The 19,367-nt window shown below is 39.3% G+C and overlaps 1 protein-coding gene across 2 annotated transcripts in view; it reads right to left on the bottom strand.

Moving 5' to 3' along the window:
* The window catches only part of ATGRIP (Golgi-localized GRIP domain-containing protein), a 236,648-nt gene that overhangs the window by 110,242 nt on the left and 107,039 nt on the right, over positions 1–19,367 (bottom strand). Inside the window, exons 6-8 of one of the 2 annotated variants that reach the window (XM_089802216.1) lie at positions 14,664–14,696; positions 13,201–13,732; positions 38–153 (exon numbers count right to left, since the gene is read on the bottom strand). In XM_089802216.1, the coding sequence (XP_089658342.1) occupies positions 38–153; positions 13,201–13,732; positions 14,664–14,696 (681 nt within the window). The remainder of the gene's footprint in view (positions 1–37; positions 154–13,200; positions 13,733–14,663; positions 14,697–19,367) is intronic. The other variant, XM_089802217.1, reaches the window with a different exon arrangement.

Raw genomic sequence — 19,367 nt, 5'->3', positions numbered from 1 at the left:
ATTCAAATTCACAAAAACATCTGACTACAAGTTTTACCTTTTGAAGTTCTTGTATCCTCTGCTTTGCTCTTTTCTGCAAACGTCCAAACTTCAAATCAAGTTCTGCATATTTTTCATCACGCTCCTTTATTTGATTTTCCATATTTTTGTGATCTGCCAAAGATCAAGGTAAGCAAATAATCAAATAAGTCACAGTCAGAAGCAACTTGCATCCCGAAACAAACAACATATCTGATGTCAGGGCTGCTTTGCTTGGAGCCCAAGTAGTTAAGAGACTCAAGATTTCACAGTTGCATTTAGCAGGGGACTTTCTGGTCATAACAAATGTCATAATAATGGGCAATTCGGATGACTCGAGGATTGACAAAGTGGTGAAGATTATCTCTAGTATGCTTGCAACATTTGAAAATTTTAAAATTTCACACATCAAAAGAGCGGGCAACATGGAAGCTAACAGGTTGTCTAATGTGGTGATTGAGTCAACAGATGATGTGGACAAGGTGGCTTTCAAAGACTTGATGAAAATTTAGCTTGTACAAAGGCTGAAGATTTAACTCATTAATGTGATTCATTTAATCCTCTGCAGGATAGTAGATACATCATGTGGGAAAGATTGAAATCTCAAAACGATGATTACCTTCCCTTGTGTTAGCCTCATATACACTCTTTCGAAGGCAGTTTTGGGTTTATGGACAGCGATCAGTGAATACCACCTTGGAGGCGACAACGTATGCAAACTACTCATTGCAACCATCAAAACTACCGATTACATTTTGGGGGAGAGTTTCCTCAGATAGGTTGGAGAATATCTTCAAATTTGAAGATACAGATTTCTTGCATTAAGTCTCAATTATTTTGGGCAGCCACTATCTGATGGCAGAAGGCAGATACCGGTCAAATGTGGAAATAGCTTCACTGTATCTGGGGTGGTGTTTGGAATTAGGTACGATTGCAGACATAGAAAAAGTTGGTGATGAAGTGTGTCCAAGAGGAATGGGGAGTAGGTATGGAGGAGATCCTAATAAGGGCTAGAAAAGGAGTGGGACTGATTCCTGGATCAAAGAGGATTGGCTGCAGATTGGAGAGGTGGATGCTGGAATGCCTACAAAGATAGGGAGGTTCATAGGCTGGCTGCAGGGATTGGACTTAGTGCTATCAAAGACTACCTCAAGGAAAGAGGTTTGTGCCCACAGACATGAGCTATTACACAGGGAGAGGGTGAAAGAGAGAGAGAGAGAGAGATGTCAATAGCTGATAATAAATCATGAGAGCACTGGTATAACGATAAGATAAATTTCAATAAAGCAATATAGCAGCAGTCTTAAACATTAATAAACCATGGTCCCTCAATATGACAATATCCAACAGTCTCAAACATGTATCCAAATGTCTCAAGCATCAAAATACAACAGCCTATGTAACTGAGCCTCATTTGAGCTGTCAATATCCATAAACTCAGAACCATCAAAGTCACTATCATCCTCTGGCAGAAGTGGATCGTCCATTGGTAGCCACCATGGTTAGTGCCAAATAGAAAACAATTTCAGAGAAAATAAAGTGAAACATGTTGTCGGTAAAATTATAAAACAGCCGACGGGTAAGATTAGCATGTAGTCAATAACTGTTATGTAGCTGACGGGCCCCTTCAGGAAAGTTCTTCGGAATGGTATATGTACAACTTTGGATCATTATTGTAATCATGGTCGGAAGCACTATGTAATCACTTCGGCATATATGTGAATAAAAAAATGAGTACTGTTGTTCTTATCTATTGTCTGTCTGCATTAAAATTTCAGAGAAAACAATGCCAACCAAACTACCAGACTCCAACTACATTCCAAAACTAAGCAAATGATTTCAATACAACAAAATGGTCCAATAACTAGACAGTCACCATACATCTCTATTACCTTTTGACTACATCATATAACTAGAAAAAGACAAGTAGACATAGATATGCAAGCACTCCCATGGACTCAAAACAACCAACCAACGAGCACATACTAAACAAAACCAAGCTCCAGATCAACCTGGGCCTTCCTTTTGTATTGTCTTTTCCGTTCCACAGGAACCATGCAATCATAGGTAAATATTGTGTAGCCGACAAGATGTATGTTGTCGATAGATATTATGTAGCCAATGGGTCCCTTCGGGAAGGTTCTTGTTATGTAGCCGATGGGTCCCTTCGGGAAGGTTCTTTTTATGTAGCCGACGGACCCCTTCAAGAAGATTCTTCGAAAAGTATTTATACACCCTCTGGATCATTGTAAATCATCATAAGCATAATGTAATGTCTTTGGCATGTGCGAATAATAAAAGCAATACTATTGTTCCTGTCTATCATCTATATGCATTAATTTCTTTACACCAGTACGGTAAACATTTGGCGTCGTTGCCCGATGGACCTGGTACAAAGGCTAGAATGAAGACAAATGCCAAATCAATTAAATAAAAATAAGAATAAGCTTAAGGACAAAGATGAAATCCGCACAGCTCAAGGAAATTTAATTTTGGCATAGCAGGCCAAATGCAGACGAAGGTTTCAGCAAATTGCCAACGAACACCATAGCACTAAAGAATTGTTGGAAGAGACTCGACAGCGGCTGGATTTGGTGGAAGAGGCAAGGGAGGAGTTTTTGAACCTACATACGCCGAGGGAAGAGAATCCAGATGGAAGGCGATTGATTCGCATGGCTCGGAATGCCGAGGGAGTACGAGCGTGGAGTGAACTCTTTGTGCGAGATATACTTTCGAAACAGACAGCTTCAGTTGACGAAAACCCTTCTTCACCAAATAGCACAACTGTCGGGAGCAGCGCGAGTGTGCAGAACAACGCACGTGTCCAAAACAATGCAAGTGTACAGAACAGTGCGGGAGTGCAAAACAGCGCAGGTACACAACAAACCCATCAACTTCGAATAATAATGGCAAGACCAAAGGAAAAGTTGTCAAAATTCGATGGTGATGGAGCAACCAATCCGATCCGACATTGTAAAACATGCGAAACGATTTGGAGAGCGAATGCAATAACAGATACAGACGAATGGGTCCGGCCACCCTACGGGGTGTTGCAATTGATTGGTTCGGCGATACAAATCCCCAAAAATTACCCACTTGGGACAACCTTAAGGAGTTTACTACGGAATTTCAACTGTTGCGCGATGACAACGAAATCGTGGCGGAGATATACAACACAAAATAGGGGAAGAATGAAACAGTCTGAGTCTACGCAAAGAAGTTGAAGGACTTGATCAATAAAATAGAGAATAAGCCGGCTGATGGGCTACAGAAAAGATGGTTCATTGAAGGACTACACCCAAAGTTGCAGAAGAAGATGAAGATTGTGCCGCCATCATCATACACTGAAGTGTACAATCGAGAAATGAACCTAGAAAGTGAGCAAAAGACAAAATAGAAGAAGAGTAGTTCATCTAATTCAAATGACGACACATCTTCAATAGAGGAGAGCAGTGATGACAAAAAGGACAGCAAGAAGGTCCGCCCCCTCCAAAAGGATATGATTCGAATGATGAAAGAATTCAAGAACACGCAGAAGGAGACCAAGGGAAATAAGCTATGGTGCATTGAGTGTAAGAAAGAAGGCCATACAAAGGGATCCTATTCGAAGGACCAATTTTGCGAAATTTGCCAAATCATGGGACATTCCACAAAGGAATGCCCTTTCAATCTGAAAACAAGAGGACCTTAGCAAGTATATTTAACACTGGAGGCTTCCGTGTCAAGAGGGAGCAGGAATAGTACGGAGGTGCCACGTCGAGGGGGTACAAAAATAATCGGCGAGGATAAAACAACAATAATAATGGCAGCAGGAGTCGAATTCAGTACGATGCGAACAGTTGAACTATAGTTCAATGTCGGGCGTGTAATTTGTGGGGCCACTTTGCTCGTGACTATACAATGGCAAACACATCGAAATTATTATGCAAATGGTAGGACCTAACAATCACGAAGATGCCAAATGTCCAAAGTCGGGAATAAATTTGATCACCATCAGGACGGACGAAGAGGAGATTCTAGCCATCACACGAAAGCAAGCAAAAGTGTACCCCGACCCGACAAAAGAAAAGAAGAGACTAGAAGAGGCGCGAGCCAACCTTCAAAAAGCAACGCAGGCAAAGAAAGCACACTGTCTGTACCTCAGCAAGGAACTGCGCGGAACAGAACATCGTACGGCAGATATTACAAACCGAAGTTCCAGTCAAGATAAATGATTTGCTGCTCATAATGCCTCAGCTCTGATCGGCACTCACAAACATTGTTCCCGCTGCTAAACTACCAGGAGTACACGAAAGGGAGCAAGAAAGTGGAGCAAGTACAGCGGACCGAAGGGAGAAGGAAAGCGGAGCAAGTGCAGCGGACCCAATGTTGTTAGCCCTCTCATCCGAACGGCATTCAGTGGTCGTCGAGATGGGAATTCTGGGGACTGTTCTGACAGAGACGATTGTGGAAAGAGGGTCCAATGTCAATGTGTTACCGGAGGATACCTAGAAGAGGTTAGGGCAGCTGACATCGTGGCCACCTACATTCCAGTTGCTAACAGCGGACCAACACGGAATCAAACCATTGGGAGTCCTGATGGCACAACCAGTAACGATTGGAACACAACCAATCCTGCTTGATTTCGTTGTGATCTCGCTTAAGAGGAAAGGGTATGATGCCAATCTAGGCCGAGGGTGGCTGATACAAGCCAGAGTTAAACATGACTAGAAGAAGAACACTCTATCACTTGAAAGCAAAGGGCGGAAATACATCATTGATTTACACACCCAAATGGTAGCGGAAGAAGCTCTGTCATCAGATTCCGAAGAAGAGGATGAAGGGAGGCAGCGTATGGAACCAGATCAGGAGGGAATCTTGCAGTTGGAAGGAGGATCAATGGACGACGAGTTGGACTCGGTGAACGGCCTCTAGCACTGGCAGATGGAGGATTACAAGCTCTTTCCGAGCTGTAATATGTTAAGGGTCGACGAAGGTGAGAAATAAGAGGGAAATGAATGTTTGAAGGAATATAATAAGTAGAAGAAGGAAAGGCGATTACGGCTAAAACGGAAGGGAAGAACATACAATACGAACCCAAAAAATGGAAAGACTCCACCGTACGACCGCGCAGAAAGGAAATGTTACGTCTAACCATGGATGTAACAGAAAGGTACCGGCAACAATGAAGACACATCACACGGTCTGCACAAGAAACAAAGAGGAAGGGTTTAATAAAAGCTGCAATAGTACGGAGTGAAGGTTCTAAAATCAAGAATACAGTTATTGACGACAAGGAGTGCCAACCAACGGAATTCATGGTACTGAGTGTCGAGAACAAACTGGCCAATATGGAAAACCTAAGGGAGAGATCGTGTAACTTAAATAAACCTTGACGATTGTAGGCACAAAAGGCCACGGAGGTGACACAGAACAGTCGCAAAGCGTGGTATCATAAACATCTGAAACTGAACAAGTTTCAATCGGGACAGTTGGTGTTGAAGTATGATGGACGGAACAAGATCAAATCAAGCAAGTTTAAAGTCAAGTGGGTCGGACCATACCAGATCTGGGAGGTAGGTGGCAATGGAGCAATAAAATTATGGACGCTCGACAAGAAGGATGTAGTCGATGCAATAAATGGGTCGAAAGTCTACCATGGAAGAAATAACGCACCTCTATGGGCGAGCAACTAAAAAAAGAATGATTGTAAACACTATATATATGTAAATACTGCACATATGCAAGATAAGTAAAGGTAGATAAAAGACAGAGTTGAACATTAAAAATGGAAAAATTGAAAAAGTCACCGTACGGCTTTTAAGGTTACTTGCAAGACACCATACGCTTTTATTTTGTAAAGGGTGGTACAGGGGAAATTTCCAGGATAGATGCAGCATACGGACTTGTAAGCAAGCCTCCAACTGTCTATTTCCATCATACGGATCTGGAGAATAACCTTCATCATACGAAATTTTAAAAAGGAGTGAAATCACTGTACAGTTTTAAGTCCCTACTGACCACATTGGCATACGGATTTTCCTTCTAGATTTGGCGTACGGATTTCTAAGAAAAAGCTTGCGTACGGATTTTAAAAGTTTTATATTGTTGTCGTACGGATTTGTATGGTTTTGAGGTTGTCATACGGACTTCAAAATTGAGACTTTCTAAGTACAAAGACATGTACGTATTTCATAGTTACCTCTCTCATAGCGTATGGATTCTGAGAATCAACTGCTCTGGGTTGTATGGCTTTTTCCTTTGATGGTATTGTACGGGACTTTTGCATGAACAAGTTTCGACGTACGGATTTTGGATATTATCTGTTGTCACTGTACGGATTTCACAATCTAGCGCACGGATTTCCTCCTCAGATTGGCATACGACTTGTGAAGTTTTAATTATATTGCCACCGTACGAATTCTATGAATAAGTTGATTTTCTTACTGTACGGCTTTGGAGATTTAATTTGCTGATTGGAGCCATTTCGCAGTTGAAAGTTTAATTGGTTTATTGGTGTCGTACGGATTTGGTAGCTGATTGGAAATTGTTTTGACCCGTACAGATTTCAGGACCTAGCTTGGCGTCCAAATTTGGCTTGGTGTACAGATTTTAGAAGGTTTCCTTGTTTACTTTCATGTTTTGCTGGCATACGGCTTCCATACGGATCTGGAGGATTTGCAGGTTTAAGTCAAAACACTGTACGGCATTTTCAGATTGTTAAATCTTCTAGTTGATACTGTACGGATTGTGGAGAGATTTCAGAAGGGTTTAAAATATATACCAGCAATACGGCAATTGCAATTTTTTGGGCACCGTATGTTCGAAGCAGTTAGAAGAGAAGGGCAAAAGGAAGCAGCTAGAAGAGAGGAGCAAAAAAAAAAAAGACGACAGATTGAAACAGTTCGGAATGAGTAACGCATGATGCCAAAGGGAAGGGTAGACATAATCAATTGCTTGAAAGAGTATGGGATCGAAAGAAAATCACAAAAATGGTGACCTCGCAGGGGTGCTACCCCTCGACCTCGCTGGGGGCATTGCCCCCTAGACCCCCAGTCGTTGCAGTTATTAGTCATAGGAAGTGTGACCAGTTGATGAGACCTAGAGCTGCTGCAGGCTTGGAGTGTCTATGTACCAGAGGCACTTGGAGTAGGTGTTGGACGTGAAGCTGTCTTGGTGGATACGTAGAGAGCTCAAGAGGAGTTGATCATCCAATTGAAGGCAGTTCAGCGACACTTGGCTCAGGGTACCCAAGAGTTGGAAGCAGAAACATGAGCACGGGTGGCTATCAAGGTCAACTTGCGAAGACAGTCTTGTGTTAGCAGAGGCTACAAATGCAACGTGGTCTAGAGACCAATTTGGTACAGGCATGGGACGAATGTGAAAGTGATGTGACAGAAGCATATTTATCTTGTTGTAGTTAGTCAGTTAATGTATTTTGTTTGTCAATTTGTCTCAGATATTTTGTAATTGTCGTCTGGAGACAACTTTTTCTTTTGGGGGGGATGATGTCGTAGGTAAATATTGTGTAGCCGAAAAGATGTATGTCGTTGGTAGATATTATGTAGCCAATGGGTCCCTTCAGGAAGCTTCTTGTTATGTAGCCAACGGGTCCCTTCGGGAAGGTTCTTTTTATGTAGCCGACAGGCCCTTCGGCAATTGTCATATAGCCGACGGACCCCTTCGAGAAGATTCTTCGGAAAGTATTTATACACCCTATTGGGTCATTGTAAATCATCATAAGCATAATGTAATGTCTTTGGCATGTGCGAATAATAAAAGGAGTACTACTATTCCTGTCTATCGTCTGTATGCATTAATTTCTTTACCCCAGTACAGTAAACACATGCTACCCTCAAGGAGGAGGAAACCACCAACCTTGCGCTTTCTGTATGCTGGATTGACTCCCTCATGCAGTTCTTCCTCACAGTCTTCTTCCCTATTGCTCTACTACAGGCTCTGATTTGCTCCTCTATCTCCTTCTCCTAGACAAATTCTTTCATTTCTTCCCACCTAACCCTGGTCTCATTGATATGAATGCAATGTCCCTTTTTGGGGACATTAGAAAATTACACGTCCAAGTTGTAAGACACTTAAAAGTGACTTGGGGTTCAATTAAAACTATTTAAAAAGTCGCTTTTAACAAAAGATGGGGAAAAGGTTACAAAGGAGATAAGACAAAAGACGAAATAGGAATCTGAAAAGTCACAGTTGAGCTTTAAAAGAGAGTCTCGTTCTTTCGCAGGGATGCTTGGATATTTGCTTGGTTTTTATCTGGTTATTGATCTCTCTTGGGAACTCAATTGGAAACTTCAGCTTCAACTACTAGGAGGACATAAACCCACAAGCCGGAAGACGATGGACAAAAACCCATCATGGTGGAGGCATCATTTCAAGTGTCTCACTTGTACTTACATTGTATTTCTGGTCTAGTATTCCAATCTGATTGTAATATTGTTTTTAAGATTGGATTGTGGTGATAACAATAGTTATTGTATTTCTGATGTATAATGCAATAACATTGGAGGTATTTTAATAAGCATTTATCGATTTATTTGTTGGTTTATATTACTAGTTGGGTCTGCATGAGTTCTCTATCGGTGCTAAAATCTGTTTGTGAGAAAAATTAGTAGAATATCCATTTGGGATATTTCAATGAATTTCTTTCTTCGCTAAAGTGCTCCTTGAGATGAAAGGCTGGAAACTTCCTCTGGAACCATCCACCAATCTCCATCCATCTCTTAACGCCCAAAATACATAGCTTGGTTCTACATAAGCCAACATCTACAGCAGGTCACCCATCCACTAAGGCTTCACTATCACCCGCATTGGCCACAATGACTCCTCACACATGCCTAGTTGCAGCATTCACATTGACACAACATCTGTAATCCTCCTCCATGAATTCATTGCCTAACAAAGCCACTAGAATTCAAAGATATTTTAGGTCCCCATATTAAATATTCCCTTTAAGTCAATGCCTTGACACCCTTCCGCAGAAGAGGCACTACGAATGAAGGGTTTTCAAAGTAAAATTGGTCTCCATCACATCCCCTAGCTGCAGCCCTCCAACAGAAACAATTGGCCCCAAATGAATAGAACTCTTATTTTTTAAAGTCATCGGCTTCTAGACCCTTCGAGCCTGCAAATCTTCCCCAATCTTTGTAATAAGTGTCATCAATCAGCTCACAAGTGCGAAGACGAATGATACCCTGCAACCATCTGCCACCTCAGTAATTCCTGGGTCATAATCTAATGTGGGGAATAAAGTCATCTGTCATAAAACTTCACTCCATTATTTTAAATTATGGGTCTTGAAAGGTCGTTTCAAATTTAATTTAAAAAATTTCCACCGATTTAGTCATGTTCCTAGTTAATCTATTCTCCAAATTATCCCTTATATTCCCCAACATCTACTAACTAATCCCAATCAAGCCATTCCCCCCTTATATCTCTCAAATCATCATCATATTCTTTGTTCTCTGAGTCTAGTAGTCGAACCTCCAATTTAGAAATCCCATCCACTTCCATATTGCCTTTCCTTTGAATATGAGTGATGCGAAAGTTCTCAAAAAGCTCCAAATTTGATTGTGTTAGCTTCACATATTTCTTTAAATACCAAGCATTAGCCTCTCCACTCATGATAGCCATTACAACCAACATTGAGTCCCCTTTCAAGTGAATCTTCTTGATGTCATATTTGAGTGTCTGTTGAGCCACCCAATAAGCTCCTTGAAATTTGGCTTCATAATCTGTGCCATCCTTCAATCCTTCCACTCCTACTAGCAAGTTGAATCCCTGATAATAAAACCAGCACAACTCAACACCAGGTTGCCTTTCTATGCCCCATCAAAATTCACTTTATACCATCCATTCTCTGGGCATTCCCACACACAAAAACACCCTGCCATTGGGAGAGAGATCAACCTCTCAAGGCCCTTGAAAGGGCCAAGGGATTGATTGTATTGTTGCAATTACAATGCAATGAATAACTTTTGAGCAAGATCTAGAACCCACAAGTGCTACAGAAAAAAGAGGAAATGGTTTGAGCAAAGAGATGAAGATCTTGCTAAACTCATTGTTTGTTTGTCCTGATTTGAGGTATTATATTGTATCTTGTAAAAATCCTAATGAAATTTGGATTATCTTAAGAGTCTCTTTTTCAAGTTGTAGAAGATTAGGAGATTTTGATTGAAAAATGAACTTATAAGTATTGATCCAAGGCATGTTGACAACATTTAGGTTTTTTTCACAAAGCCTAATTCTCTTAGATTGCAGTTGATAGAATATGGGGTTGCTAATGAGGATAAATAATTGATTGTCTTTGTACTCTCTAAGCTAGATCTTAATTATTCAATATTTGTTTCTACATTTTATGCTATTCTGGATGCTCAAAGTAGTGCACCCAATATGCCTTCTCTTGATGGTTTTGCACCTCAACTCACAAGGGAATAACCAAAGTTGGTACAAATGAGTACATTAAGACCTTTGAGGTCTCAAGCACTTCTTGCAAGAGATTTACATCTAATGGTTTCAAACATAATAAGGATTATAAGTCCGATGAGCAATTTAAAGAATCTCCTTCACGTCATTCCCCTAAGTCCAAGACCTCTTCTAGAGACAAATCATCACACAAGAAGAACATGAAAAGTGCTTAGGGCCCGTTTGGCTGCGGGAATAGGAATAGCTATTCTGGAATATGTATTCTAGAATAGAAAATGGGGCTACGTATTCTTGTTCTCTGTTTGGTTCAGCCAATATTTGATGGGGAATTCGCGGACCCCAAAATTTATGTTTTCTAAAATAAATAAAAGTGGAATAGGAATACATATTCCAATAACACCTATTTGGGTGGAATTGCAAAACCTCATTTTTGGGCCAAAATTGAAATATGTATTCCTATTTTACTTCGTATTCTGATTCCGATTTAGTGCATCCAAACAAAGAATTCAAAATTTTAAGAATTTACATATGCCTATTCCACTTGTATTCCCATTGCCAAACGGGCCCTTATTGCAAGAGATTAGGGCAAGATGAGCATAAATATCATCCTGAAAAGATTGATGAGCTTGCGCACCTTCAAAAGAACCACATCTTGCTGCCCTCATCAATGTCTACTTTTTCAACTTCTCAATCAACAACATCTTCGTCTTCACAATCAAAACACACATGATTTGTTAATGGGATGAAAGGTAAATCACTCTTAGCCTCCACTATTTCTAAAAATTGGAGATATCTTCAAGATCAAAGTGCATCTTATCATATGGCACTTTCTTTGGACATGTTCTCTTCTTTCCAGCCTTGTAGTTCACCTAACATTTTGATGGTTAGCAATACATCTATGAAAAGTTTGTGGGAAAGGATCTATTGATATGGGTGAAGGATCGATGTTCTTTGTATGCCTTCCTTGATCACTGATCTCCTTTTAGTTTATCAAATTACTCATGGTGTACAAGGTAAAATAATTGAATTCATTGTTGGTTATGTATACATATGAGAGGGAATTTGTGTCTCTCCTTTCCATTTCTATTGGGGGGATCCTTTATTCTATGTATGTGAAGTCTGTAGTCATTGGGGGATATCATTGAGCCATTTTGTTTCTTTCTTTTCTCTCTTTTGGATAATTGATTTCTAACATGTGATTTAAATTTCTCCTATTTCTTCATTGTGAGAGAGTCCATTGCACTTGCGTTGTATATGGGTACCTATAATGGTTGTGTATATGGGACCTTATTGCATCTTGCTTTTATATTCCATAATAATATTGTCCCTAAGTTGCAGTTAGCGGAGGTGTTAAAGTAAATGAGGATGTATCCTATATACCCATACTTAAGTCTACTTGGGCATTATTAGATTTTATTTATTAGTGCATATATTTAGTTGTTGGTTATCTACTAGCTCTCCTTACCCTTATAATTCAAGGCTTTGTATTATTTCTAGCATCTCAATATGCTTATTATCTGCATTGGTGAAAAAGCCTCGTGCTTCTCTCTATGTGTGATGGTGGTTGTTTGCAGGTTGTAGATCTTGGTTTTGGATCCTACTCCAATACGAACTAGCGAAATGTACAACCCACATGATGATGAGCCCCATTTCCCTCATCAGTTCTAGATGGGAAACAAGATATAGAAACACCTTTGAAAAGAAAGGCATAGTAACACCTTTTAAAAGAAAGGCTTTAAGGCTCACACAGAAAAACCAGCATTTTACAATATGGTTCATACACAAATCCAATGATGGTGGGTGATGATAAATTTGAACTAAATGAAGAATTGGCAAGTTCTGTTATATCAGATAGGAAGGTCCAATTTCAGCATGGAAGCAAGCAATTTGCCAGCAACCAAACTCATCGAAAGTTCCCTCACCTAGTGCAAAAAATGGAAGCAGTAGGGCCCATTGCTTCTCAAGGAGGGGCAAATGGTTCAGGAAACTTCTTACATCATTCAAGTGGAAATTTTTTGAAGCACTCTGAATTTTCTAAACATCTAATTTTTTGGCACTTTCCAAGTTTTCATATTTTCCATTTCTAAGGCCCTTTGAAATTGAATTTGGTGACATGAACATCAAACCTTCCTTTTGCTATGGTGTGACTCACATTGCTTAGTTCATACCCTCTGAGTTTCAAAGCATACAATAACTTCTAATTTCAAGTAGGGTTAGGAGTTATGACCCCAACAAATAGGATACTAAAATTAAATAACTCCAACAAACATTTTCAATTTTCTAATGTGTTTGTTCTTATCCAACTATTTATTTCAACAACCTAAAAGAACATGGATCACAACTATGTATGGAAACTCTTCAATTATCACTAGGAACCCTCATCTATTATCTTTCATTTTTTCCCATGTGTTGAAAAGTTATATAACACCTAAATTCAGAACATCTAATAAAATAGTAAGGCATAAGACTAGTGTCATTTAAAATCCCATCATCAACTAGTGTCTTGTCCACAGAGTCACCAGATTAATTCTAACCACAATATGGGTGTTTCTGAAAAATTACAGACATGAGCCCACAGACTCGAACACATTATTTACTAAATGAAAACTGGTTAAAAAATCTTGTCCTCTGTTTCAAATATTGCCTTCACAATAAAAATATCAAGTAAGCATAGAACTCTCCTACTGTGCATGGATCCTAATATACATGAAGAAACAAGATGCAGAATTTAGAGAGGTAAGTGTAAACATGAGAACTTGCCTTCAACAAGCTGCGTTGAAAGTTCTTGAACTCTTTGGTCAGACTGAGATATTGCCAGATGAAAATGTTTGATGTTATCCTCTGCTACAGCTAGTGATGATCTACTCTCTTCAAGTTGCTTACTCAGGTCTGTCATCTCTCTGTGCAACTGACTTAAAGCGTATGAATGATTACCTTGAGAAGTTTCTTTTAAATGCACAATGGCATCTTCTGTGCTACCAGATTGAGTGATGTCAGCATGGAAGTGTTCAAGATGCAATTTCAAATATTCATTTTGAAACTTTAGATCATAAATATCTTTGATGAGTAAGTCCCTCTCATAAGCATCAAATCCATTACTGCCATCAAGAGCATCGATTCTCACAACATTTTTCTTCTGTAATTTTTTGTCCCCTTGCTCAAAATTAATCAAGTGCTTCTGAAGAACTGCACAACGCTCTTGTAACTCTCTGACTGCTGTGTTACTTTGATTTAATTGTTCATGCAGCACTTTGTTTTCCATGATAGTCACTTGTAGTTTACCACTTTCAACCTGTTAGTAAAATCAAAAATAAACAAGACGTCTGAAATCATTTATTGGAAACCATAAAAAGTTGATGAGGGTATTGATATCATCTTTTAACAAGAGCTGACAAGTCTCACTCTTGCATTTGCATAGCACTTGTCCTTAGGCCAGCTTCCATATTAATTTCCACATTTTGAATTTTAAAGTTTAGAGCAAGGCAAGTCAAAAACATATAGATGCAATTGAAGATAAAAAAAATATGAGCATCACGTACTTGTACATATATATAGATGCATATTCAGTTAGAACTACATGATATGCTGGCCACAGAAATCTAGATAAGACATAAAATAGGCCTCCCAAAGAGTAAATCATGTTCAAACAAGTTAATCAGTTGATTTCGATAAGAATTAGAATTATATCATATGCTATCCACAGAAATGCAGATACGACATAAAATAGACCTACCAAAGTTGAATCCATGTTCAAACAAATTAATCAGTTGACTAACACCCATGTACAACCGACAAAACGAAGCCCACATTCGCACTGGATAAAAAATAAAAACAATGTAAGGAAACATTTTAGAAAACAAACAGACAAACTAGAGAACTGTAACTACCATCCAAAGCAGATCTTCCCTGATAAAGTTCATTAAACTTTTAGAAAGATCGACTCAAGTCCTTAAACACAGTGTGATTCCTTAATTCCATGAATTCAAAACCTTAAAGGAAATATCTTGCAGACTGGTGATAATTGGACCAAACTATATGTTTCATAAAAACTGCTGGGTATCAAGACAATAACAGAAGCTTGCTTTGAGTAAACTTGATGATTTCTGGAGATGGAAAAACAAAATGAACACATGGTCAAATAGAGTAACCATCAAGTGAACTTATCATGGACAATGAAATTTCATGTTAGCTTGAAATTTTTAAGATATTTATAATTTTATTACCTCGTTATTATCTACAACAGCGACTGCTCCCAGCTGCCAAAACACAGTAGGAAAATCAATAGAAAAAAAAGATAAATTTCCCAAAGTGATCATAATTATCTGTTAGAGCTGAGCAGCATATAAGCATGCACCATACACAGTAAGTAATTCCTGCTCAAGACAAAATTACCAATGCAAATGGAGAAAGACTGTTGTAAAATCATTAAATTTTAGTTTACATTCAACATATGGTAAGTTGGAATTGGAGAGGTTTCCAATGGAGAAGAGGACCGTGACTGGGGGCCATGGCAGAAGGGAAAAACATCGTTATTCTTACAGAAACACAAGAACATGAGTGTTGCAAAGTTCTGGAATTTGAAGGCCACAATAAAGTATTAGTATGGAATGACTGATCAGAAACAGATAATGGACATGGAGGGATTGCAGTTTAATTTAAGGAAGAGCAGGGAGGTATTATAAAAGTTGAGAAAGAAGATCCAAACAAGCAATTCATATGGCTGAAATTAGTAGATAAGGATGCTACAATTTGGCTGACTGCATGCTACTTTGCCCCAAAGTTCTATTAAAAAAGGGACTTGACAATGAAGAGCCTTATGCAGCATCAAAAAAACACATCTAACTTCAGTGCTTTCGAAGAGATAGTTCTGGGGCTGACTAATGCGAGGACAGCAAATAATCAGACCACTCAGTTGGACAGCAAGGAGGAAGAGAAGGATAATCCTTTTTGGATAGAAGAAAACAGGGATCATGTCTAGGAATGGATCTCACAAGATGGGCAAGGGAAGTTGTCTCACTTTGGGGCTGAGCTTCCAGGTGTTTGTAGATTGTATGGTTTGGTTAAATGTAATGGTATGAAAAGTTTGCCGTGTTTTGGGGTATCTCCTATAAAACCTACAATGGTCAAAGTGCTGTTGACTATGTTATGTGGTCCCAAGATTCTATCTCTAGACTGTTGGATTTTAATAGCTGGACCTGTCCTTTTGAACTGAAATCTGATCTCATGCTTCTTTTTGTGAAACTTGGAGTCCACAACTAAAATCCTCAAAAAACAGGAGGTGGTCTCTTGAATAAGAAAAGTCACACTCGCGGAAAAATCACTGTGAATCAAGAAAATCAGGAGTTATTTGTGCCAGCTTTGGATCATTATCTACAAATAGAAAAAGATGACTCTTCAAATAAGGAAATATTGGAAAATAAAGACCATATCTGCAGCAGCCTGCTTGTTCCTTGAATGCACAAAACTCTAGAAATGTGCAAAAGATCATGGCCTAAGGAAGGAGTTAGCAACACCTTCCCATATAACCCATGCTATGATGAAGAGTGCAAGGAAGCAAAGAGAACAGTCAAAGAGAAAAAATCAAACAAGAAGGGCAAAATAATAATGAGAAGCTGATAAAATCTAAAAAGGAAAGCTATGTCATTTCAAGAAAAGAAGAAGTAATCTGTTTGGGAAAACACAATCCTAAAGGATTTTGGAGAGAACTTCAACATAGGAAAAAGCAAATAGAAAACAATATCATGGATAATCAATGGCTTGATTATGTGAAACTACTACATCAGCAAATACAAGACAAAAGTAGTCCTGGAATTAACACCTCTATTGAATTATTTACAGTGGAAGATATTAAACAAGGAATAAAGAGACTAGAAGGTAATAAAGAAAAAGATATCAATGGGCTTTTTGATAGAATAGACAACTAGCATGGATATACCTCTACCAAGAGTAGTAATCTGAATAATCCCTCTAACTACCGCATGATCATGGTGAATCACTTCTTGCTAAATTATTTGGGGCCATGATAGAGCACAAAATCAGCAGTTGGCCAGAGAAGAAAGAAAAGAGAGCAAAAGGGAGGGCTGGGTTTAGACTGAAACACTCTACCATCAATCATTGCATCTCTCTTAAACATTATAATGTCCTCTTTCCAAGCCATTAATCTTTGATGTGTCATTAGCCTTTCCCATCATGGTCTCCTGGGCTAACCAAGCCTTGCCAGGGGTCAATATGAGTTTCATAATATGCATCTTCACTTTCAGGCAAATTAGAGTCGAGATAGCAAGGGTTCTTGATACTTAATCTTTATAGTAAGTCAGTAAGGGTCAGCTTTTCCAAGTTTACAGTATTGGACTCCGTGAGTCTTGTCCAAAGCTTTCCGGCAAGCTATTATACATGGCTTTCTAAGTTCGACATGATATTTATTTTAATGTTTAAAGATTAACATGTTTTAATACAGTAACTTTGAAATTAAAAAGCGGAATTAATAATTCACTTTATCTTATAAATCTATATTATTCCCTTAAGTGGGAAAAAGACGATTAACAAGGAAAAAAGAATACAATGTCGTCGGTAGAAACTGTGTAGCCGATGGGATCATGTTGTCGGTAGAAACTGTGTAGCCGACAGGTTCATGTCATCGGTAAATATTTTGTAGCAAACAGGTAGATTAGTATTGTTATGTAGCCGACGAACCCCTACAGGAAAGTTCGGCGGGAAGTATTTATACCCCATCTGGGATCATTGTAAATCATCTTATCAAGCATAATGTAATGTTCCGGCATATGCGAATAATATACGGAGTTCTGCTATTCGTGTTTCCATTGTCTGTGCACTAATCAATTAACCTACGCATTAAACATACAAAATGAAGAGACAGGCAAGGGAATATCAAGAGACATCCTGTTGTGCTTAAAAGGGGAAGAGGGATCTCATTTTTCAGCATGCTTGGTTTATGATTCAGACTTCATTTTTCTCTCTTAGAGAGTTATTTGGAAAGCTTGAGCTTTCGCCCAGCCTAATGACAAAAACCCTTGAGCCAAAAGACAGTGGACATAGCCTCATTGTTTGTGAAAATGTCACCCTAGGTGTCTCACTTATGCATACAATATCTTATAATTCCAATCTAAATGTATTACTATATTTATGATTGCACTTGATGTTATGTTTGTTGTCGATAAAATGTATAGTGTAGCCGACGGGTAGAATAGTATCCGAACAGGCGCGTGATGCTTGAGTCACCCCTTCGGAAAGGTATATGTACACGTCCGAGATGGACTTTGGAATCATCATTGTGATCATTGTAGTCATTGTATTCAGATTGTAATCATTGAGTGCATATATGAATAAAGTATATGTTCTGCATTGAATTGTGTTATACTACATGTGTGAAGTTTCTTACCCTGTATGGTAAACATTTGGCATCGTTGCCAGACGTACCTGGAACGAAGGAATGATATGAAGATTAATGCTGAATTTGCTTAACAAGTATAGGAATAAGGTGAAAGATAAGGATGAACTACGTACGACACAATAAATTTTAATTTTAGCACAGCAGGCAGAGCGCAGGCAAAGACTTCAGCAGATTGCTGAGGGGCACCGAAGGGGTGAAGAGGCACAGACGGAGGGAGTACACTCACCTAGTAGGCTGAAGAGTGTTGAGGAATTGCTGGAGGAGACTCGACAATGATTAAACTTGGTGGAAGAAACAAAGGAAGAGTTTCTTAACCTGTATACGCTGAGGGGAAAGTGTCCGAACGGAAGAGAAGCAACTCACACGGCTCGAAGTGCCAAGGGAGCACAAGCGTGGAGTGAACTCTTCGTTCCCGATACACCAGACGAACGGATACAGGCGGAGAATAGAACAACATCACTTAAAGAAGACCTCTCACCAGGCAATGCGGTTGTTGGAAACAAGACTGTTATACAAAGCAGCACAGGTGTACAGAACAGCACGGGAGTTTAGAACAGCGCGGGCACTCAAAACAGTGCCAGTACACAAGTACCTCAAAATCAAAGGAAAGTAACGATGGCAAGTCCTAAAGAAAAATTACCCAAGTTTCATGGTGATGGTACAATAGATCCTATCCAACATTGTAAAACGTGTGAAACCATATGGGCAGAAAATGGCGTGACAGATGAGGATGATGGGATCAAACAGTTCCCAACAACTCTGCGAGGTGTGGCAATTGACTAGTTTTTCGACGCTAACCCTTAGAAATTGACTACATGGGCGAATGTTAAAAAAGAGTTCATAGCAGAATTTAGATTGCTTCGAGACGATAATGAAATAGCAGTCAAGATATATAGTACTGAGCAAGGAAAGAATGAAACAATCCGGGCCTATGCTAGACAACTAAAAGAACTGGTCGGAAAGATGGAAAGTCAACCGACAGATGGTTTCAAAAAACCATGGTTTGTGGAGGGGCTACAGCCGGCTCTGAAAAAGAAAATGAAGATAGTACCACCGGCGTCGTACACTAACGTGTATACTCATGCAATGGATTTAGAAAGTGAACAAAAGACAAGTGAGAAGAAAAAGCATAAATCCTCCGATTCAGATAATTCATCCTCGAAAAGCAGCAATAGTGATGAGGAGTCAAACAAGAAGGTGCAAGTATTACAAAAAGATATGCTTCGGATGATGAAAGAATTCAAGAATTTGAAAAAGAATCCGGACACAGTGAAGGGAGAACTGTGGTGCACAGATTGTAAAGAGGATGGCAGCACATTCTGCCTGGTGCACAAATTGTAGCTGTGGTGCCCGAAGAAACAGTTTTGTGACATCTACCAGGTGGCGGGACATTCCTTGAAAGAGTGTCCATTTAATATGAAAGCAAAAGGACACTAGCAGGTGTTACTAACGCAAGAAGCTTCCAACAACAATAACACAAGCAATGATGCAATTTCAGGTGGATATTGCAATAATA

Source organism: Cupressus sempervirens, chromosome 9 (genome assembly GCF_028749045.1).
Source record: "Cupressus sempervirens isolate cs-2001-9-10 chromosome 9, ASM2874904v1, whole genome shotgun sequence".
NCBI classification, from domain to species: Eukaryota; Viridiplantae; Streptophyta; class Pinopsida; order Cupressales; family Cupressaceae; genus Cupressus; species Cupressus sempervirens.
Note: the sequence above shows the minus strand (reverse complement) of the source record. Positions and strands in the feature narration are given on the sequence as shown.